At 38.5% G+C, this 25,333-nt stretch overlaps 1 protein-coding gene across 3 annotated transcripts in view; it reads left to right on the top strand.

The window, feature by feature from the left end:
- LOC129721503 (dentin sialophosphoprotein) overlaps positions 1-25,333 on the top strand; it is a 105,755-nt gene that overhangs the window by 61,123 nt on the left and 19,299 nt on the right. For all 3 annotated transcript variants that reach the window (XM_055674161.1, XM_055674175.1, XM_055674166.1), the window contains exon 3: positions 17,667-17,771. In XM_055674161.1, the coding sequence (XP_055530136.1) occupies positions 17,667-17,771 (105 nt within the window). The remainder of the gene's footprint in view (positions 1-17,666; positions 17,772-25,333) is intronic.

Genomic DNA, 25,333 nt, shown 5'->3' with positions numbered 1-25,333 from the left:
CCGGAAATTGATGGAAAAAATGATACTCCGTCGTTTAGACCATTGGGTCGAATCAAATGGTCTACTATCAGATACTCAATTTGGCTTCCGCCGCGCCAAAGGGACGAATGATTGTCTTGCGTTGCTTTCAACAGATATTCAGCTGGCGTATGCTCGCAAAAAACAAATGGCACCTGCGTTCTTGGACATTAAGGGGGCTTTTGATTCCGTTTCTATTGACATTCTTTCGGGTAAACTTCACCGACAAGGATTTTCTCCAATTTTGAACAATTTTTTGCACAATTTGTTGTCCGAAAAGCACATGCATTTTACGCACGGCGATTTGGCAACTTTTCGCATTAGCTACATGGGTCTTCCCCAGGGCTCATGTTTAAGCCCCCTTCTTTACAACTTTTATGTAAATGACATCGACGAATGTCTGGCAAATTCATGCACGATAAGACAACTTGCAGACGACAGTGTTATCTCTGTTACAGGAGCCAAAGCTGCCGATTTGCAAGGACCATTGCAAGATACCTTGGACAATTTGTCTGCTTGGGCTTTACAGCTAGGTATCGAATTCTCTCCGGAGAAGACTGAGATAGTAGTTTTTGCTAGGAAGCATGAACCTGCTCAGCTTCAAACACAATTAATGGGTAAAACGATTTCTCAGGTTTTGGTACACAAATATCTTGGTATCTGGTTCGACTCTAAAGGCACCTGGGGTTGCCACGTGAGGTATCTGATGAAAAAATGTCAACAAAGAGTGAATTTTCTTCGTACAAGAACCGGACAATGGTGGGGAGCCCACCCAGGAGACCTTATAAGGCTTTACCAAACAACGATACTGTCTGTTATTGAGTACGGATGTTTCTGCTTCCGCTCCGCAGCAAACACACATTTGATCAAACTGGAGCGAATACAATATCGTTGTTTGCGTATCGCCTTGGGTTGCATGCAATCGACCCATACGATGAGTTTGGAGATCTTAGCTGGGGTACTACCATTGAAAAACCGCTTCTGGAGCCTGTCTTCTCGTATTCTAATCAAATGTGAGGTCTTGAACCGTCCCGTGATTGAAAATTTTGAAAGGTTAATCGAACTTAATTCTCAAACCCGTTTTATGACATTGTATTTCAATCACATGTCCAAAAATATTAACCCTTTTTCGAATATTCCAAATCGTGTCGACTTATCAAATACTTCTGATTCTACTGTGTTTTTCGATACATCCATGATAGAAGAAACTCGTGGAATCCCGGATCATTTACGCGTGCAGCAGATCCCTAAAAAATTTTTCCAATAAATATCGAAACATCAACTGCGACAATATGTACTACACTGACGGATCACTTCTTGATGGGTCCACTGGCTTCGGTATCTTCAATAACAATTTAACCGTCTCCCATAAGCTTGATAATCCTGCTTCTGTTTACGTCGCAGAATTAGCTGCAATTCAGTACACCCTAGGGATTATCGAAAAAATGCCCACGGACCATTATTTCATCTTTACGGACAGTCTCAGTTCCATTGAGGCTCTCCGATCGATGAAAGATGTTAAGCACTCTCCGTATTTCCTGGGGAAAATACGGGAACATCTGAGTGCTTTATCCGAAAAATCGTTTCAGATTACCTTAGCGTGGGTCCCTTCTCACTGCTCGATACCGGGCAATGAGAAAGCGGACTCTTTGGCTAAGGTGGGCGCAACAAACGGTGATATTTATGAAAGACCAATTGCCTTTAATGAATTTTTTGCATTTGTACGTCAGAATACGATCATCAGTTGGCAAAATTCTTGGACCAAGGGGGAACTGGGAAGGTGGTTACATTCCATAATCCCCAAGGTGTCGACGAACCCGTGGTTCAAGGGGTTGGATGTAGGTCGGGATTTCATTTGCGTGATGTCCCGGCTTATGTCCAATCACTATAGATTTGACGCGCATCTCCGTCGTGTTGGGCTCGGGGAAAGTGGTATCTGTGCCTGTGGTGAAGGTTATCACGACATAGAGCACGTTGTTTGGTCATGCCCTGTATACCGTGACGCCAGGTCTAGATTAATAGCTTCCCTGCAGGCCGAAGGTAGGCAGCCGGCTGTTCCTGTTCGTGATGTCTTGGCGAGCCGTGACCTATCCTACATGTCCCTTATATACGTTTTCCTGAAATCCGTCCACGCCCCAGTTTAGTCCTATCCCCTTCCGCCTACATCCAACCAAACGACAAGAACACGTTGAGACCCCGGATCCGGAAACAGCAATCAGACCCGCACGATACCCTCAAGGCCCGATGGAAACAACCCAATATGCCAGTCCGTAATATCTTGGCCCAGCAGCGGAACAAATCTAATATGCTGCTTACCTATGGCAATGAAAATCATCAAACAGCAAACCTGTGCTTTTAATGCAAAATATTCTAGCTTTAAGTTAGATTTAGTTTCAGCTCGTAGTCGGCAGCGAGGATACAAAATTTGCTTTTAGTTATTAAGATACTTTAGAAAGTAAGCTACCAGATATAATTGGCGCCGTTAAACATTGAATTGTATTTGTGCCGTGTCAAATAAACTATAGATGAAGAAAAAAAAATCCAGTTGTTGAAAGTTTATCCATATCTCAGCTTATGTACTCTATTAACACATAATATGTAATGCCAAATTAAAGAAAAATAAATTAAATTAAATTAAATTTAAAAAAAATTAATTATGTGAGAACATGACTCAGAATGACCCAGAAACTTTACGTTCCCTTTTAAGTGATTTCTTAACAGATAGATCTGAAAATGCCATATTACGCTTATGTGTAGATTAACTATCTTGAATTACCCAGATATTAATCTTACACAATTTTACGTGGTAGTATCATGTAGAAAACGTATGTTTCACCCGTCGGTCTCGTAATAATACGGTAACTGTAAGCCTATCGAACGGATTTACAAGTTTTACGCCATGTAAACAACCAAGGCGGTTCTGATTACGATATGGCCAATGCTTAAACTCGGCTTAGCCGCTAGGCGGTACCTAACTGGGCAGTCGTGTGACGATCTGCTTATTGTTAGGCAAGTGCACACACATTCCGGCACGCGATCCTTCGACACCAATTGGTGCATCGACATGCATTGCAAATTACAATACACAACAACCCTGCTGAGCAGTCAGTCAATCGGTCTCATCGATATAGTCACTGTGTTAGTAGACTGGCGAAGTGAATTTAGTCGAACTGTTAACAGTGAAAACGGGCCAGTTCGGTATTGGACTCCTCATTTTAAATTTGCTACTTGCGGGTTACTCAGCGTTGCACAACATAAAACTTAACTAAAACATAAATCTAAGTTACTAACACTTATTCGGCTCCAATACGCAATACAGCCCCACCTAAAAAAAACTGTTTCACAAAAAAGGAGTTTAATAACAGAGGAAAAGTATCGAGTACTGCAGGCGACACCTTCGGAACGGTAAACTTTCTCAACATGATTCTGATATGATTCCAGAACGGTCACAGAACAAAGACTTTGAAATAAATCATGAGAAATTCCAAAATAATTCTGAGGTGATTTTGTAATAGTTCTAGAACGATTCTAAAACTATTTGCAATGATTCTAACGCGGTTAAAAAAGAAAAAATTCTAAAACAATTCTAAATCTGTACTCTAATAATTCCAAAAAGGCATAAAAAAAATTCTAAATAGATTTAGAATTATCCAAACACGTTTCTAAGGTGGTGCCCAATTGATTGAGAAATACTTTATAAGATGATTCAAAAATCATTCCCAAATGAACTCAAACTCAATCTCAAAATGTTCTACAATGATTTCTAAATAACTCTTTAATAGTTTGTAATGATCCATCAGTTATCTGGAATTATTCTTGCATGCATTTAAAAAAAAACGAAAAACTCTAAAACGATCTTAAAAATAATACCTAAATAAATGAGCCTAAAAAGATTCTGAAATAGTTTTAGAATTATTCTGCAATGATTAAAAAATTATCATAATATGATTTTCAAATAATTTTGAAATTGTTACAAAATGATTTGCTACAATGTTGGTGTTTTTTAGAATGATTGTAAAATGATTCCAAATTTTTACCAAGATAATTATAAAATGATTTTTGAATGATCCTTGAAATTTATTTTTTCAAGATTTATCTCAGATCCTCAATAATTTAAAAAAACTACAATGATTCTAAAATAACCCTTGAATGTAATTATAAATGTGTGGGGAGCTTCGTAGCCGAAACAAACGGAAGTGATTATAGGTTCGAATCTATGTAGAACCAGAAACTTCTCTTTAGACCGTAACACCCCGGTTTTCGACCTTTGAAAATTTCATTCACCCATGGCACGTTATACCTCTCAATAACTTGCTTGAGGTGATGATTAGCTCAATAATGAAAATAAAACAAGAGTGGGTCTGGGAAAATATAAGCACTAGAACAGGTAGCAGGATACTCCTCAAGGAGTGACACTGCAAAAAAGGTAGAAAACAACAAGCGAATAGCAAGAAGTGTTCGGACAGTGTCACAAAATATGGAACTGATTCAAAGCTGGTTTTGCCAAAATCCAAAATCTGGCTTAAGTAAAAACATGAATACATATATCGCCAAGTAGATGAGCTCGTGCTCTCTCACCCACCTACTTACCTCAATCAGCTGAACTCCAGTCTACTCGATTTTGAGTTGTTCATCGCCAAAATTCCAACGTCTCAGCACCTGCAAGTTGCCTTCGATCTGATCGAGCAATCGTGCACGCTATGCTCCTCTATTGCTGGTGCCGGAGAGATTGCTGAAATGCTGAAATGCCGTATTCTTGCGACGTACTCGGGTTTTGTGCAATTTCAACTTCGTTCAACTGCGCATTCGATCTCAGGGTCCTCCAAAATAAAACGTAGGAGCTATTCTCACATTGGATGCGACCCTGAATTTCATTACGCGTATTGTTATCAGCAGCAATTGGCATTTCGTCCTGACGGAAGTAAATCATCGTCTTCACACGCATTGAGGTGCCGCTATGCGAATTTTAGGAATTTTTACCAAAATGGTTACTATGGTTTGAAGAAATTCCTATTCTCCGCACTCATAGAATAAACAAATTGAAGCTGGCAGCATCGTAACTCTGTCAGAGCGCATGCCAAATATGCGAACCCTTCAGTCACCTCAATCTGGTTTCAGACGCATTAATAAGCAGCTGAATTGGTTTCCTCTTTCAGTCTGGTGTAGGTATCCTCAACCGTTGCGAAGCTCCGTGCCATGATATCAAAGTCATCATTGGAAGCTGAGCCGTGTTGATGCCCGCCCTTCGTATCACACCTCCTAGGGCAATATCAAACAATAACCACAAAAGTTCATCACTTTGTCTCAATCATCTGCGTGACTTAGAGGAACTCAAAAGTATGCCCGTAGTTAATTTAATCGGGAGGTTTTTCTCGTTCTCGTGCATAATCTGCCACAGCTGTTCGCAATCCACTGTATCATATGCTGCCCTGAAATCTATAAAGATATGACGCGTGGACACGTTACACTCACGACAGTTTTGTAGATTCTGGCAGAGCTAAAGGATTTGATCTGTGGCAACAATAATTGCAGCATTCCAGCTTGTCGTCTTTCTTGTAGATGAGGCCACCGTGTCCTTCCATCAACACTTCGGATACTTTTTCCTCTTCCCAAACCTTGAATCGGTGACTTTGTTATTTTCCAGCCTTTGAATCTCCCGCTGAATTTCTTAGGGGTGGTTTTCAGTCGTCTACTTCTAAGTCAATTCCTACTTCCAGTTTCGCCATTCAAGTGCTTATCAAGGCACTTATCAATAGCAAGTTTCTGTCCACATCCCTACCACATAACCTTTGCGGGATTGGTTGACTTTCTCGTGCTTCTTTCTTACTTCTTTTGCCTTTTTTTTTAGAATCATAGCCTCAATGTTCCGCACCCGTCTCACTTGCTCTAACTCTCTGGTAGTTCACCCATAGGTGGTTTTGGTCGCGGATTCCCTTATGCCAGTGCTACGCCGTCCATCCGCGAGAGTAGTTGCTGATATCTTGTTTTCAAGGTGGTGAAGAAATCGGCTCACAGACACCTGAGAAGAGAACTCAGGGAGTGGAAAAGAATTTATGAGAAGTGATATTGGTACAGTTGCACTTTTCAGCCGCCCTTACCTTCCGGGGACGACGGTTAAGTAATACGTCGGAGAATGGGTTTTGTGCTTGTTGCTCTCGTCTCCACTTTTATACTTGCTAGTTAGCTTCCTCTGGCATGTTGGTAGTTTACCCACCAACGTTGTAGCTCCAGACAATCTGATAGACGGCTGCACAAACCACGCTCCAGATGTCCTCACCACCTAGGATATTTTATTGATTTATAGTTCCATACTTACCATCAGTGGTGGGCACCATTCCGCTAATTCGCTAATTCGCTAATTAGCGACGCTGAAATTCAGTTAGCGATTTAGAGATTTCGCTAATTTTTGAGCTGGTTAGCGAAACTGTTAGCGTCGCTAAAATTTTGGCCTTCGAAACGCTAATCGCTAATTCGCTAAATTTTGTAGAGAAGCGACAATAGAAATATTTAGAAAAACTGTGAATTGCTGATGGCGTACGTGAATTGCTTCGAAAGATGAACATACTTTACTGCGAAAGTTACTTTTATCAGTTTTTTTTTACCCTAGAATGGAGTTCCAGTTATCGTACAAGCTACAGGAGCATTTTGAAGAGCAAGCACAAGGTCTAGATTGAACTTTCGCCACACTAAGAACTTTGGTAAATTGCAATGCGCTTGAAATTATGACAACTTTGGTTCTACTTTTTCGATTCAGATAATAATTAAATTTTTATGAAAACACTAAATAACTTTTGTTATTCTTGTAAGTAATTGTTTTCGTTTGTTTAACCAAAACAGATCAAGGTGGTCCAAATCTTACAAAACACGTGCAATAAATATAGCGATATGACTATTTACATATTAAAAAGTTAGCGATTAGCGATTAGCGAAAGTTCCGCTAATGTGGGTTTAGCGTTTAGCGTTTAGCGATTATCGAGCTAAATTTTCCGGTTAGCGACTTAGCGACTAGCGTCAAAAACCAACTTTACCGGACTGTCGTCCGACATCCATACGACGTACCCAGCTCACCGCAGCCTGCCAATCTCATCGGTGTGGACGATAGATGGCACCCCAAACAGCTCCTGCAGTTCGTGGTTCATTCGCCTTCTCCACACTCCGTTTTCCATCTGCAGTCCACCGAAGACGGTACGCAACACCTTCCGCTCGAAGACCGCATGGACGCGTTGGTCCTCCACAAGCATAGTCCGTCTCTCATGCCTTCAGAGGATTACTAGTCTGATCAGCATGTTGTAGATGGTTAACTTGGTGCGGCGACGAATTATACTCGATCGCAGCGTCCTCTGGAGACCACAGTATGCGCGATTTCGCCATAATGCACAGATGAATTTCTCTGCTGGTATCGTTGTCAGCAGTTACCAGTGAGACCAGGTACACGAACTCATCGACCATCTCGGTTTAATCACCACCAACTTGAACCCGAGGTGGGAGGTTAGCACTATTTTCTTGTGAACCCCTTCCTTTCATATACTTCGACGAAGCGTCTTCCAATCTATTTGGCTTCGGCCTTTAGCCCGATGCAGGTATCCGCTATCTTCACAAAGGTCTGAGCCACGATGTCGATATCGTCGGCAAAGCCAAACAGTTGAACCGATCATTGGGATATCGTGCCACTCGTGGTAATCCCCGCTCTTCTAATGACACCTTCCAGGGCAATGTTAAAGAGTAGGCACAAGAGACCATCACCTTGCCTTAAACCGCTTCGGGTTCCGAAGGGTTCGAGAGTGCCCTCGATACTTGAACTACATACATCACTCGATCCATCGTCCTTGAGTTTATCCGGAAATCCGTACTCGTGTATAATTTGCCATAGCTGGTCTCGATCGATTGTGTCATTTTCCGATTTGAAATCGATGGATAAGTGATGTGTGGGCACGTTTCATTCGCGGCATTTCTGCATAACCGCGAAAATCTGATCCGTGGTGGCGCGGGCACCCATGAATCCCGCCTGGTAGTGCCCCACGAACTGAGTATTTGGGAAGGTACCTTGTTATCAGAGTGATTGCCCGCTATCTGCAGCACTCCAACTTGTCGTCCTTTTTGTAGATAGGACACATAGTACCTACCATCCACTCCTCCAGTAAGTACTGGTTCTTCCTCCCAAATCTTGACAATGACCCAACGCACGGCTCTAGCCAGCGTTTCTCCATTGTATTTCAACAACTCGCTGGAAAGTTGGTCCACTCCAGCAGCCGGCCAATCTCCTTCTCCACCTCCAGGAGATCATCTTATACTCGTGCGTAAGAAGGTTTTCGTCCAAACTCCCGCATCCAAAGTTCCAAGTCGTCCTTAATTCGGTGCCGAATGTCCCGAAACGTATTATCTTTTTGATTGTTTTCCTATGCCACCTTACTATGCAATGACTATGCCGCTCTTCTGGAGATCAGACGCTGTTCGGAACCGCTCCTCCTGGGAAACAAACGCATCGGGTGAGTAGGCTAAGGTGCATGTGGCGCGCCGACTCGTTACAAGTCGTTTGGGGAGAGTTTTGGCTCTAACTAACTCCTGCTGCCGGTCCAGAGGTGTTACCTCCTAATCTCCATAACTGCGACCCGATCCGCAGCACAAAACTAATATTGAACAAGACGAGGATTCTAATGAGCTCTGTGATAATCACTACTACACCCCTACACTCCTGTATCCTAACTCTATTGATTTTATATATTTTTAGGACGCAAACTTTTTTTTTTTTTTGAGGAGAACGAAAAATGGTTAAGCCTTGACAACTGTGTCGCTTGATTTTTTCAATATTCTGTTTTGGAGATTGTGTTTCATTGTGGTTCCCAAAATGGTGTCATTTGAAAAATGATTTTAGATTTCTAGATTGATTGCAAAATTTTTTAAAAAACGTACGTAACAAATCGATAATAATACTATTGTGATTCCGGAATAGGCTGTCACAAAAAAAAATCGATGTTGAAAAGGTCAAGGTGCTCAGTCCTAAATTGAAAAATAATGTTATTCTTAGCATTTTTGTAGAACATTTCGTCTTTCTAATAAGTCGTTTTCAGGTTGCCCAAACGTGATTTATAAAAAAAATGACATTTTCAAGCTACAAAACCACTCTTTTGCACTTCTTTTAAATCTGTTCGATTCCTCAGTTTTTCCATATATTTTTTTATTTTTGTGGGATTGTTTTTGAACATTTTGCATGATTTGGTTCAGCATCGCATTCAATTATTTGACTCACAGAGCCCACTGAACATCACAAAAAAGTGAATATTCCTTATAATTTTCAGATAAAACCCTTGAAGGGTAACATATAAAAATTTTTTTGATCAAGAACTGAAATTTTTACTGCAAAGCGGAATTCAAGACGAAAATTTACATAGAAAAAAGATCCTTGATATCTCATCGATGGGCTGAGATATTGGCGTTTTTACATGTGATGGAAAACTATGCATTTTGTTGAAAATGCCACTAAAGCTCAATATCTCCATTGCACAGTGTTTTATTTTGCCGTTTGTGCGTATAATTTCCTAAATAGTGATTCAAATGTTGATTAAAGCCATGAGGTATGTTCGGAGAAGTTTCAGGATATTCGAAAATGCATTTTTTAATGTAGAAAGAAGGGTGATCAATCCACCAATAAGTGAGATAAAAAAAATACTTTTTATTCAGAATAAGATAGACGCAAGGTGTTTTCGACAAAGTTTTAGGTTATCTCAAAATAAGAAACTTTACCGAAGACATTATGTTCCTATCTCTTACATATTATGAGCAACATTGAATTTTCTATTCAAAGGCACTAAAAATCTTAATTTTCGTTCTAACTTTTTTCGCAGATTTTTCCAAAATTTTAAGCCTTCTACTAAGTTATCAGCCATATGAAAATGCATTTGTTTTCTGAACATTGTTATTTTTTATCTCCCAAAATAAAACAGTTATTTAAGAGATTTGTTAAAATGCATAGTTTTCCATCACATTGAAAAATGCAAATATCTCAGCTCCGCGATAAGATATCAAGTATCTTTTTTCATGTTAATTTTCGTCGTAAATCCTGCTTTGCAATGAAAATTTCAGTTCTTGCTCGAAATTTTTTTTATATGTGTTTTGAAGGGTTTTATTTAAAAATTATTAGAAAAAATAATTTTTTTTGTGATGTTCAATGGGCTCTGGAACTAAAAAAACTGAATACAATGGTGAACCAAACCATGCAAAATATTCAAAAACAACCCCACAAAAATAAAAAAATGTACGAAAAAAAAGTTTGAGCAACCTGAAATTTTTTTTTAGTGCTCTACAAAAATGCTATAAATAACATTATCTTTAGCTGAGCACCTTGACTTTTTCAACATCAATTTTTTTGGGACACCCTATTCCGGAATGTTTCCGATATGATTTTAAAATGAAACTAAAGATAATTTTCAAACAATTCTTGTATGATTCTGCAAAAATTCTTAAACCATTTCTGAATAATTCCAAACTTTTTGAAAGAAAAATTTAAGAGGATTTCCAAATGATTCGGCAGAGATTCTGAAATAATTACTAAATTCATTTACAATTATCCTGAAAAGTTTTGAAAACGATTTTTGAACGTATCCTTAAAATTAATCAAAAATGATCCTTAAATTAATCCAAAATATTTTTTGATGACTGTTAAATAACTTTTTTTGTAATGATTTTCAAAAATGGTTTGATGAAAATTTTAAAATGTTTCTATGATAATAATTCCAAACTGATACAAAATGGTTCTAAACGGATTTGAAAACGATTCTGAAATAATTCTCTGATAACTTAAAGATTATCCTAAAATAACTTTGAAATTATTCCAAAATTATAAAAAGATGATTTAAAACACTATTCAAAATCTTCTTCTTCTTTTTCTATATATACATATAAAAATGGAGTTCTGTCTGTCTGTCTGTCTGATCCACATAGACTTGGAAACTACTGTATCGATCGGCATGAAAATTTGTATGTAGGGGTTTTTCGAGCCGGGGAAGGTTCGTATGATAATTTGAGACCCCTCCCTTCTCTGGATACTAATGGAACATAAATATTTGCATAACTTGAGAACTAACCGTGTATATGAAGGCAAACTTGGCACGTTGATGTATTAAGAAACAAGAAATATTTTTGTGGTAGTTTGACATCCCTCCCTGCTCTGTAAGGAAGGGCTTTCAATGAAAGCCCTTTATGAAACCCTTTCATACAAACTAAGTACAAATATCTGTAATTGAATCAAGCAAATAGAACCAAATTTGGCGTGTGGTTGTTTACGAGAGCAAGAAACTTTTCTGTGGTAGATCGACACCCCTCTCTTTCCTAAAAGGAGGGGGGGGGCTCCCATCCGATAAAACACAAATTTATGCATAACTCATAAACTAATCAAGTAAACGGAATCAAATTTGGCATGTGGAGGTTTTTGCGGATAAGAAATGTTTTTATCGTGGTATGATATCCCTCCCTCTTCTGAAAAGGGGGGCTTCCATACAAATGAACATGACTCCAAAATTAATCAAACAAAAGGTACCAAATTTGGCATGTGAAAATTTTAGGTGCAAAATATATGTTCATTTTAGTTAGGGGTAAATGCGGATCTACTATTTCCAATAGAATGCAATACGCCTTAAACTACACACTTAAATGGTGTAACCTGGAAGGACTAAACGTCAATCCTTCTAAAACAGTCATAATCCCATTTACAAGAAATAGAAAGTATAATATTGCAAATCTTAAGTTGGGAGACACACAGTTGGTGCTATCCAAGCGAACCAAGTACCTAGGTGTTATGCTTGACCATAAGCTCAACTGGAACGACCATTTAGAGTATGCATTCTCAAAGGCAAACAACGCTCTTTGGGCTTGCAGCAATACATTTGGCAAAAAGGGATGATCCACTGGATATACTCAGCAATAGTGAGACCCAGAATAACATATGGTTCGCTAGTTTGGTGGCCCAAAACCACACAAATATCAGCTCAGAAGAAGCTAGATTAACTACAACGTCTGGCATGCTTATCAACAACAGGAGCAATGCCCAGTGCACCATCCAAAGCCTTAGAAGCTCTTTTATATCTTCTACCCTTGCATCAATATGTACAACTTGAAGCCGAAAAAGGTGCTCTTAGGCTCAAACGTGTTAAATTTTTTCAGGAAGGAGATCTACAGGGACATTTACGAATCCTCAATAATTTCCAACTGAACACCTTCGTAACCATGAATGAAGATCGGATGGACTCTAGGACTTACTTCAGTGTTCCTTTCAAAGTGATTGAATCCAATCGCACCGAATGGGAAGAAGGAGGTCCTAAAGTTCGTCCAGGATCAGTCATTTTTTATACAGATGGCTCTAAAATGGGCGAGTCTACAGGCGCTGGGGTCACTGGACAAGGAATAAATGTATCAATTCCAATGGGACAGTGGCCCACAGTTTTTCAAGCCGAAATAAATGCTATTTTAACATGCACAAATATTTGATAAGCTAGGAAATATAAATATGCCAATATCTGTATTTTCCCAGATAGTCAAGCAGCCCTCAATGCATTAAAAGCATATACATGCCAGTCGAAGTTGGTATGGGATTGTATTCAATCCCTACGACAACTAACTGCAAGAAACGTTGTTAATCTATACTGGGTGCCTGGTCACTGTGCTATAGAAGGTAATGAAAAAGCCGATCTCTTAGCAAGAATTGGTTCTTCAACTGCATTCATCGGGCCGGAGCCATTCTGTGGGGTATCTTCATCCTGTTTGATATCTGAGCTCAGAGGCTGGGAATCAATGATGATTGATGCCAACTGGGAGTCTTACTCCAAAGCAAGACAATCTTAACTATTCATTACACCATGTAATAGAATCACACGGAACCTACTCAGTATGAATAAAGCTGATCTGAGTACGTTAACTGGCCTACTGACTGGACACTGTCCGAGTAGGTATCACCTTAAAAAAATAGGTAAACTGACCGATGACATATGTCGTTTCTGTAATTCTGAAGTAGAAACCTCGGAACACTTAGTATGCCAATGCAGCGCATTGATTCAGCGAAGACTGCGTATTCTTGGAAAAGGTGTCCTTACGCCTAAAGAGATATGGTCTGCTGAACTAACGAAGGTAAGGAACTTCATCGAAGAAGCCATACCTTCTTAGGGTGAAATGCAAAGTCTGGGGGCGACTATCACTGATACCCATAGTGATGGAACGAACTGACTACAAGGAAAAAAAATATGTTCATCGTGGTTCGACACCCCTGCCTCTTCTGAAAGGGATGGTTCCATACAAATAAAACACAAATTTCTGCGCAGCTCAACAACTAATCAAGCAAATTGAACCAAATTTGGCATGAGAAGATTTTTGGGGGTGTAAAATGTTTCTATTATGGTTTGACACCCCTCCCAACTTTGAAAACAGGGGAGGGGTCCGGAAAACAGCCGAAAGTAACCAAATGCCACCCAATAGTGGTGTTTTCATAATCATGATGATACACAGAAGCCAAAAATCGACCACAGACAAAATTTTGAGTTCTAAAATGGCGGCTCTTGGTTTCTGGAAAAACAACCCAAAATAATACGGATATTTTTGGAATCAGAATGATACATAGAAGCCAAAAATCGACCCGGACATCTTTTTTAACTCTACAATGGCGACTTCCGCTTACCAGAAATCAGCCGAAAGTGACCAAATACCACCCAATAAGCGTATTTGCGTAATCGTAACGATGCATAGACACCAAAAATCAACCTCATATACCACTTCGAACTCTAAACTGGCTTCCAGTGTCTGAAAAATAGCCGAAGGTGGCCAAATACCAGGAAAAATGGGACCATGAAAAATGGGTGTTTTTGTAATCGTGATGATACACAGAAGCCAAAAATCGACCATCGACACCATTTTGAATTCAAAGATGCTGGCTTACGGTTTCTGGAAAACAGCCCGTAAAGACCGATTACAACCCAAAATTATCAATTTCGGAACCAGAATGACGCTCACAGGCCAAAAATGAACTCCAAATGATTTTTATAAAATCCAAGATAACGACTTCCGGCTTCTGGAAAACAGCTAAAAATGGCCGCATATCACCTAATATGGGTATATCCGGAACCATAATGACGCCAGAGGCCAGAAGTTAATTCCACACGCCATTTTAATATCCAAGTTGACGACTTCCTTTACAGTAAATTAGCTGAAAATTACCGAATGTCATTCAATATGGGTAATATTAAAATCGAGGTGGTGTACAAAAGTCGAAAGACAAGGATCTTCTCATCCCGATAAAACCTAAACATTTCATACGAGTGTTTTTGAGTTTGAACGTATCCAATGTCCGATTCGTTATGCACACTGTAAACAAATCGGAAGTTGAATCTTTGGATGCAAGTAAAATCAATTGTGAGTGTTTGAAAACATTTAAATAGCAAAAAATAGGCTGAGCGAAGTTTGCCGGCACAGCTAGTGATTCATAAAAGTATTCAAAAGTACTTTTAAAAAAGTTGCCGAATACATTTCCAAAAATTCCTAAGGGATTACAAAATGATTCGAAGAAATACCTAAACAGTTATTGAATTATTCCGAAATAATTCTAATATCAATAAATAATTTTAAAACTTTCCTAAAAAGATTCATAATCGGTTTTTTAAAATGATTGTAATGTGATTTTAAATTGATTGATTGATTGATGATTTGATGATTGATTGATTGATGATTTGATGATTGATTGATTGATGATAATTGATTATAAAATGGTTCCTAAATGACTCTAAAATAATTCCTGAACAATTTTAAAATTATCTCAAAATGATTCAATAATGTTTCCAAACCGATACTAAGACGATTCGTAAATAATTTCAACATGATTTTAAAACAACTTCTTGAATGATTTTTAAATAATCCCAGAATGAGCCTTCATTATTTTTAAATAATTCTATAAAAATAATATCAATAAAAATCAAAACAGATTCTAAAATAATTTCGTCTAAAAAAAACAAGCTCGAGATAAGTGAGTTTGAAGTTTGAAAGCGTCAAAGATAACATTGGCCGTATTTTGCACGGCTGTGATTTTTGATTCCTCTAACGATTGTCATAACGCGTCAACTTACGTCAAAGTGTCGCATAGTAATTGCACATTTAAGTTTCTAAAAAAATGGTGATGGTAGGAGGCACCAAAATTCACAGGAGATATCAAAAAGCTGTATCCTTTCATTTTTTCAAGGTTCTACGCGTTGTAACTTGTAACTTGTAACTTTGAGGTAGGTTTTGGGATTGAAAATGTCATGGCTTTTCCATTCCGCCAGGCTGGTGTGATACAGTGACTATAGTCTGATCAGAAGTCTCAAAAGCGATAGTTTACGAGAAGTCACGACTACTAGTTACGCTAAGCAGCTAGCAAACAAATTGTGTTTTACGACTATTTACTAGCTAATAAGAACCGCGCTGCAAACAGAGAGTCTACTACCGGAAAGTCGCTGGTGATTGCGCTGTCGATTATGCTGTCTAGAGAGTAAGCTTCAGCATCAAGTGTTGCGTCATCGGCTACCTTGAAACAGGTAAAAGTAACACAGTACTTCCCTGTTGCGGACTACGATGTAACGAACGAAGTTTCTGCTATCGAAAAAAATGAAAACTAAATGCCACCAATCGCCATCGTAATTAAGGGGTATCAGGTGAGAGCGATGAAATTGTAATTTTCCGGTGAAACGCTCGCACCCGGCGTTAATTGCAGCTGACGGCCCTCATTTTCCCACCCATTGTGACCGTCCGGTCGGTCCGGAATTGAAAGCCACGGCGGTGAACACGTGCCCGAGCTCGCAACTAAAAGCGCGTTTGCTCTTAACCGTCATCCGATGCGACGGAAAGGTTAAGGCCGGATCACACGGTGCGCCAAGTGTTTGCGTTGCAATTATCACACCGCTTCATGATCGTTTTGATGTGCTCGGGTGATTAGTAACTATAGTTCAATCAGTAATTCGACAGTGTCTCATTTTTTGGCCAAACCAAATTTTGTACACGGTCACCTACGACCGAACGTAATGCCACTCAAACATTAACGTATAAGTCACGGACGTGCGGCGCGCTTCGCCTTTGAGTTCCCCCCTACGCGCGTTTAGTTCACGCTTTGCGCCCATTTGCAAATGACAGAGCGAGTACATCATAATCCTAAACGGCGAAACAAACGCAGCTAGCGCAATTTTGCGTTTGTTAACGCGGCACCAAATTGCGGGTGATTTAGATGCTAAACTGGACTTGGCGTCAATTCGAGTGTACGCAGGTCGATTTGACAAACGTTCCCTACCTGCGCAAGCTTTAATGGCTCTGATGGAGGAATGAAACAAATTCCGGCGATTCGCACGCAATGTGGCCTTGATAGATTATATTGGGACGATACGCGCGGAATACTAATCTGGCCGCCCATGGCGGAAATCTTCGACCGGATTGCGTATGTTGCGATTGTTATTGCGAACGGCGGCAAGGCCCCGGCGGCTGCAGTGAACTTGTCGTCAGAGTTTGTGGAAAAAAATAAACAGTCGCCTGACAAATATTGTTACGATCTTGATACTGGCTACAGCTGCTGTTTTTTTGCTTTTTGCTAACCTCTTTATCCCAAACTTCTTGCTTAAGATGTTTTGATGATAAAACGAATATTAAACATTATGACTTTTTGATACCTGTCACATTTTTGATTATTTTTATTCTTTTGGACATGTTTTTGATCTGTTTCCATTTTTTCGAATGTCTTGAGTATTTGCATGTCATGTTGTTGATGTTCAGTGTTTTCGCAGTACACTTGGTACGAAGTTTGTGCATGACTTTTTTAACAAAACAAAAACTGTCCTGCCCCTAATCCATTGTTTACTGATTGGCTGCACTGTAAGAATACGGAATTAATTCATAATTAAATTATGTAAATACACACCGGAGTGCGTGATGTCTGAACATAAACAACAGGACGCAGCCATCCAGAGGTAAACTGACAGTAAGGTTGTTGAATATTTTACCCCGTTGATTCATGACACAACTTCACTTACGTTTACATACAGTGACTACTCCAAAACTGGCTACAAACCAGTTCTGTTATTATGTTTCCAAAAACCAATTACAACAGAATTTATCGTTTCACGTGAAAAAATAAACAAATAGCTTCGAAGCAGCAACCATGCACAATTATCTCATTTATCAAACAAAACACTTCGAATTTTGCAACCTTTTTTGTTCGAACAACCGAAGCGCGCGTTTATCCGCACACGTATCGCTGTGCGAGCCGCCCAATATTATTCAATATCGCGCTTTTCTCCAGGTCACTGCTTTTGTTTACTTTCTGTTTGTTTTGTTAGTGCTTCGTGTGCAACGGCAGGTAGGCAGTGGCACGGAGGGAGGAAAAACGCGGCATTCAACAGATATTTTTTCGCATTTCACTTTCGCGGCCAAACTAGGCCCCACTTTTGAGCGCAACCACTGCTGCGAACCGGTTATTTTTTCACGTTCGATTGAGGTTATGAAACACATCTTCAACAACAGACTCTGCCACTGTTTTTGGAGGTTAATAGACTAGTGGGAATTATCCTACGGTTTGGAAATCCCACCGCCTCTAGACTAGGAGCTTTCAATGAAAACAAAAACTAATTTAATTCATTTTTCCACTTTTTCTCCAGGAACTGGACGTCATCACACTGGTCGACTCGGAAGATCAGAGAATCAACGAGCGAAACAAGCGAACGATCGGTATTCTTCGGGAGCTGTTCCCAACCCTGTCGCAGGTGAGTCATCGCTGCCTAAACCGAACTTTAACAACCCTCGAAAAGGAATCGAGAAAAGTTCATTAATCGAATCGATCGCTTCAAACGCCTTCGCTTCAATTGGCCTTTCCTTCATTCAGTCACATTTCTCGAAGGACATCTCACCCGTGTGTGTATCTGTCAGTGTGTTGAAGAACTATCATCTCTTGTCCTTGTCTTCCGTCCGGGTCCCATCGGCGTCATGTGAATCGTCAATTGTTCAGGGAAAAAAATGCCTACCATCCATCAAAAGCTCTTCAGCTGGAGACGAGTTACGTTGAGAGTCCACTCTGCTGCGAATCACGAGAATTACGACCTCATGCGTCATGTCACCGTGTGTCTGTCCGGATGGGACGCGGGAAAAGCCCAACTCTCTCGTCTGGGGGCTTCGTGGATCTGAAGTACTGTGCAAGTGTTGCTTCGTTAAGGATAGATTCCATCTTAGTTTAAGCTTTTTTTGTTACGGTTCATTAACGGCTGGTTTGGTTGGAGTGAGTGAAAAAATGTAGTACGAAAAGATGAGCAAATGGTTTGTCTTCATGGGCTGTTTCAATTTTTCGAGTCAGACCGAATGATCACCTTTTTATGTAACACATTTTGAAATGTTGCTGTTTCCGTCAAACGACAAAATGCTACTAATTGTCTAAAGGCAAGACATAGAGACAGATAAACGGTAAACATCAGAATGATTCGAAATATGTACATCAACCAATATCGCAAAAATTAAAGAAATAATGTTTGTTGGAATAAAAGCTGTTACATAAAAACAATGAAGAAGGAAGAACTCAAAAAAATCTTACACTTCAGGATTTTTTTCACACAACAAATAGTTTCACGGAAATTCCTCGGCATCACAAAAAACGCTAGTTTTTTTTTGTGAATCGATGCCGTGCAAAATACAACCTTTCACTTTTCAAAAGCGTCCTGCTAAGACGAGTTTCGAGATACGATACTGGTCCAACTGAGCAGAGTGGCTAGGCATTGTATGATTAAGGTAAGCTGTACCGTTACTGCAGCTTGATCTGATCGTCTTGATTAGAAAATGTTGTTCTGGTTCGATTCTGGTTTTGCCTTAACTTGAATCACTTTTCCACTTATATCTGAAATCAGCACTGGATTCGGTTTGTTAATTTTGCCTTACTATTTAAATTTTGAATTGTGCCTCGTAAAAAATTTCAATTTAGTGAAAATAAATATTGTTTTCACACTAACTTAACGTAGCTAACGAAAAGTTAGTGTTTCTGTGTGTAAACGATCAATAATAAAAGAATCATCTTCCCCTCGCTCGGCGTGTAATCTCGTGGATTTCGCTTCGAATAAACTGTTGATAATCTTACTACGAATTCGAAGAAAAAAAAAACCATTTAGGTCCGAGAATTTTCCCAGAAAAGAACAAACATTCTTATTCTACTGGACATTTCAAATTAAAAGTTACATTACTCGTAAACAAGGCAATTTTGAAACAAAATTCCTGTTTGGAAATCACCTGCAAGTATTTTCAAGTTAGAAAAAAGGCAAGACATTGCATAACGCTGAACGAAATGTTGAGTAACTGCAAAATATTTTTTTTTAATTTCACCTCCACATCCGCAGTTATGTTGGCAAAAATTATCATATTTATCACTTCGCAGATTCGAAGCAAAAAGCAGCGATGATGCGACATCAGTAAACAGAATCGCGAACTTGAATTGATGTGAAACTGAAACTCCTTTTGTGTTTTATTTTCAAGTATGTCAGTGAAATATTGTTTCCATGTCGCTTACACTAAGTTTAGTGAAAATAAAATAAATTCAATGTTTGAAAAATGTTGTTGTGATTAACTACGACATCTATCGGACATAAAGACCGTGTTCGAAAATAAACGCAAAAAAACAAAATGAGAAGCATTTTTAGTTGGATATTTTGGAAACTCTAAGGAAATAAAGTTAGTTTATTGAAGCTCCTCTACTAGGCTAAATGTCCACTTGTGGGACCGCTGTCCTAATTTTGGGTTGATTGCGTTTTTCGTTTGGAGATGATCACCAAAAATATTCCACCTGCATTGTAGACAACCGATGTCATGATTTAGCCGGTAAACGAAACTTTTCTACTGTTCTACAGTTTTTTTTTTTCATGGGAATTAAGTGGGATAAAACGGTAAAAAGTTCTATAACTCTTGGTAAAAAATGGCTTTTGAAAGTTTGTGGTATTAGTCTAATCTAAGAGTACTACAAAAAATGGCCTTATTTAAAATTGGCAATTTACTTTATACTCTTCCCAACAGAACTAAAAAAATGATTATAGCGTTTTATTGTGCACCTCAAAGAGTTTAAACATCATGTATAAGCCAAATGCACCTCTTTCAGAAACTCTCAAAATCACTAAAATCGTTCCAACCAGGCCTGATAGATTTTACTGAAAATTTGTATAATCATTCTACTATACCAAACACGAAAAGCACGGTTACGAAGGCTTGTAAACTTGTAAAATCGAAATATTTAGTTTGATGCATAACCCAGATGCGCCATTTAGAAACCAATCAAGAATACTTAAGTTTTCCTCAATTCTAACCCATTACCTACGATCCCACGAACTAACTTCATTTGCTTCAAGAAAACACGAATTACTGCAGTCTTTTAGTGACCGTTACATCGCGAATGTCTTCTAACTTGATATTTTTCTTGAAACGAAGTGAAGAGTCAAGCAAAGCTCTTGCCACAAATAAACAGTGTTATGTCTGTTTATTTGTGGCAAGAGTTTTGCTTGACTCTTCACTTCGAACAAATTTACAATAAAATCATCGTTCAGGATGATACCAACTTTTTACGATAGTAACACTAGCACCATCTGCTGCCGCGTTCGCGCTGCGTCTTGTATTTCGACATCAGCGCTAGTGTGCATGCATGTGTCACATTGCGAACTGCAAAATATGTATGAGATTGCAATGACGCAATGACTGGTAACTGAATTGCGAAAATACTCGTATTAGGTGATATTTCTCCACTTTAGACTATCTTACTAGAAGACACAATCATATTGGAATTCAAAACAAAGTCTAGAGTCGATTTGTGGATTCTGGACATCGCTCTGACTTCGAGAGTATTGGGTGATATTTCGTTATTCTAAAATGATTTCCGTAAACCGGAAGTTGCAACCAAGGATTTCAAAATAGCTCTGATGCCTGATGTTTATTTACGGCTCTAGACATCATCTCGATTCCTAAATTACTCGTATTAGGCGGTATTTATTCATTTCATCTTGAAATTCTTAATGGCGTCTAGGGTCGATTTTCGGGTACTTGATATCATACTGGTTCTAAAAATACTCATATTAAACAATGTTTGGAGATAAGTGACTTTTCACCTACGCACACTAGTGAACGTGTATACCCGTGTAAAGTTGCTTTTGTTCCCTCTAAACTGTAAATCATCGCATCTCGTTGCTTAGACTTTTATCTTTTTTACCATTTTTGGTCGATTATGTTCAGCAGCTTCTTCCGATTTCTGATCACGAATGAAAACATTTATTCAGAAACAAGTTTAAAGCACATAATGAGTGTTCAACTGAATATTTTGTCCAGCTGCTAAAAACATAGCATTGCAAACAGCTATTTGTTAATATTTTCCTCAACTAATGGCACTAACACATTCGTACGAAAAAGGGTCTATACCAGTCTCTATCGAAGGTTGTAGGTTGGTTGAACGTTGCGGCGCCAACAAATACAATAACTAACATTGATACATAGCAATTTTCCCAATCGAAAAATGAAGGAAATTCGTTCAAAACTGACTGAGTTTTAAGCATTTGCAAGTGGCCAATTTTCGTGACGCTTCGGTTTTGCTGTCCAGCCTGGGTGTCACCCTTCAGGAGGTGACACCCATGAGAAAATTTTTCACACGTGCCAGCTTCAAAATGATGACACCCGTGAATGACATTCCGTTTTATTATTAGGAGCCATTCACATTCCACGTGGACAGCCTTGGGGGGGGGGGGATATGTGTAATGTCCACGGTCAATAAAAAGTTATCATAATTTATATGGGCAGTTGTCCAAGGAGGGGTTGGGGGGGGGAGTCAAAATCGTTAGAAATCTGTCCACGTGAAATGTGGATAGCCCCTAGGTGGAAGTCGAGGTGAAACCCTCGAAAATCAAATAAATTTGCTCCTAAGAGTATAATTGAGATTATACCAATTTTTCAAAATTGAAAACGAAGGTTCTAACTCTCACAATGCTTGATAACAAGATTATTCCACTGCAACCTGGTGGGAAAGGGGTGACGCCCAAATTTTCCGCCCCGGGTGTCACTCGGTCACGCTAACATCAATACTTTACGTTAGTAACACTAGCGTCACTGCTGCCGTATTCGTGCTGCATCTTGTACTTCGACATCAGTGCTAGCGTACGTGCATGTGTTAAATTGGGAACCACAAAATATGAGTGAAATAGCATAACAGCGCCCCGGTGTTGTCGCGCGATAACTAGGATAAGGAACGACTTAAACAGTGGCGCCTATTTTAAGCAGTCGAAGAAAACAGGCCTCAAACTTCTGAATTTTGATCAATATCGGCAATTTCGATGATGGAAACGAAAACTTTGGTTGTCTAGCTGTCTTACGAATATAAGAAATGCCGTTAATCGCGAAGAAATCTGTGAACAAAGATCATTTGAAACAAATCGACCTATATTGCAGCCATTCAGGAGCCATTTCGGGTTGCTGAAAAAAAACGCCTGTAAAACAGATGGAAACTGCTTAAAATAGGTTCGGGGTAATTGGAATAGTGTCCCTCGATTGGTAACTTCAACCGATTATTGTTGAAGTTTGCTAACTTAGTTTTACAATCTGAAAACATGTTCTGACAGAGAAGAAGATAGAGAACAGATTGATATACTTCTGTTTGAATTTCATCCAACACATTTCGAGTATTTCGTCTCAATACACAAAAAGCAATACACTAAAGCTGCTCAGAATATGTTCCCTACCCTATTACTCGATTGGAAATTTGAAATGATATTTTTTGTAGGGATGGAGCTTGGTTCCAGTGATACGTCTATTAATTTGTGTTATAAGGCTCTTCATTTGGGGATTTTCACATAGTTTTGTTGAAAAGCAGGGCATCCATCCATTTTGCTAATTACCTCAGCCCTATTTTGACAGGCTATGTTATGCAGAGGTGCATGCCTTCAAGAAGGACATTGCTTATAGACTGCTAATGTTGGGTGGTAAATAATTGTATTATCGTTACAAGATAAACTTTAAAAGGTCCAGTAATAGAAATGTTGGGACTTTTATTTCAGAATTAGCAAAATCAATAGGATGGGATAAGTAAAATTCCACAACGTTGGTGGTCTTGGGTATTTTGCAGAAGCCGGAAATTACCATGTTGAATTTCAAAATGACGACTGTCTCCATGCATTATCTCGATTTCGGAATGAATATTTTTGGCCTTTTTTTTAGAAATTACCAGGAGTCGATTTTTGGCCTCTGTGCATCGTCTCGATTGCGGAGGCGTCTTCTTTTTAGCTCCAATGCATTTTCGGAAAGCGGAAGTCGCAATTTTATATTTCAAAATGGCGTCTGAATCTAATTTCCGGTCTTAGGTACTGGTAAGACTATTTCTGGCACTTCCCGCACTCTCCCATAGACCATTTTACGAACTAACAGGTGTCACGGATCCTAATGATATTGATGTTGCTTTTACTTTTTATGTCAGCGGTTCCGAGCTTTCTGTCCAAATTTCATTCATGAATTGAATGCAGAAACGTCTCGTAAAATGGTCTATTCCCATGTCAGTCAATTTTAAGTCTATGGGTTACAGACTGACAGATAGACATTGGCATTTTTAGCTATAGACGAAGTTTTCATTTATAGTTGTCTCATTTTGTTCTGATTTCCTTTGAGTATTATTTCTTTTTTAGTCAAGTTCCGTTAGTTTCTGTTAGTTACAAAAATCACGTAAATAAAGGGCGATTTTTTTCAAACTTTTTAAATTGGCAGCACTGGAATATAATGCCGTCCGAGTGTTATCTGTCAACGTCAAAATTGTTTAATAATCAGTACAGACTAAATCCTGTATTACACTCTTTGACCAATGGTCAAATATTTGACCTTCTGACATGATGGTCAAATTTATTGGACATCATGGTTGTTGTTTGCTCCAAGTAAAAATTAGAGAGTGACAAACAATTATCTTTGACCAAATTTTTATTTGTCAAAAAGTGACAAATATTTGACGCTTGGTCAAAGAGTGTAATCCAGCCTTAACAAACGATAAACAAAATTCCTACTTTGTGTAAAATGTATTTCACCTGCTGCGATCACTTTATGACCCCATTTCGTTACCGTGAACGAAAACAATCTATCCGTGACTTTTTATTGCCCAGATCGGAAAATCTTTGCTTGGTTGACAACTTTGCTCAGGTGTTCCATTTGTACTATCGGTATTTTTTTATTTTTTATTTTTTTTCCAATCATGGCTCATTTTTAACGTATTTACATTCAAAAGATATCGATGATTTATCAATATTTTTAGAGCGATAGGTAATAGTTTTATCTTTCCAAAAAAAAATATGCCGTAAAAGAATGAGTTGAAAAAAATTAAAAATATGTTAAAAATTAATTATCGAAAAAGGCTATTTTTTTAAATATACTTCTTTATAAAAACGACAAAAGATTAGCAAAACATTGATCTTGGTGAAATGAGTAAAGAAAGTCGCGAAATTTGATTTATGTCACCACAAAACACGGGACATCAAGATTTGGGATTATCTCCTGCGCCGAGTGTCTATGAATGATAAAAATATTTCTAGCATCCAAATGGTTTGTTTGATCGGTATAGTTTCTTGAGCAAAGTTATAGATAATAATTTTGTCCTTCCAAAAAAAATAAACTGTAACAGAAATCTGAAACACAGCAACTTTTTTATGATATTATTTTTTTTTTTCAATTTTTTTTCAAGAAGAAATATTTTTTACGCTGGTATATATTTTCTGATACGACAAAAATGCTGTCTAAAACTTTTTGCTTTAGATAAAGAAAAGTAGCATTGAAAAGTTTACCTTTTTGTCTTCTTTCATCAATCATCAATTTTTATCTATCTTTTTGTCGTTTTCATAAAAAAAAACATAATAAAAAAACCATTTCTGCAGTGCATGTTTTTCCAGAAAGACAAATTTACTATCTAAAACTAAATATAAAATAGTATTCATCAATACCTTTTTACATAAGCCCTGAGCTGAGACAGAGGAAACATACTTATGCAGCACAAAACAGTATCTTCAGATCAAGAAAATAAGTATTAGTTATAATGTGGTGAACCGACACCGGCTTTCAAACATCAATTAAAATAAATGAGCTATATTTTAATATAGGGGGGATGGGGGTAAGACGGTCAGGGTGGATAAGACGGACATGTGTGCCACCTTTTTACCAAATTAGTTGATGATTTTCGAACCACCCTTCCAATGTTCCAATTTTGAAAATAGACCAGCGGATGTAATTTTCGCGTATCAGAAAATAAGATTTTTGTCCCACAATTTCCAACGTTTTTTTCGGTGTTGATCCATTT

The sequence above is a fragment of the Wyeomyia smithii genome, chromosome 1 (assembly GCF_029784165.1).
Source record: "Wyeomyia smithii strain HCP4-BCI-WySm-NY-G18 chromosome 1, ASM2978416v1, whole genome shotgun sequence".
Lineage (NCBI taxonomy): Eukaryota > Metazoa > Arthropoda > Insecta > Diptera > Culicidae > Wyeomyia > Wyeomyia smithii.
This window is presented reverse-complemented; position numbering and strand designations above follow the sequence as displayed.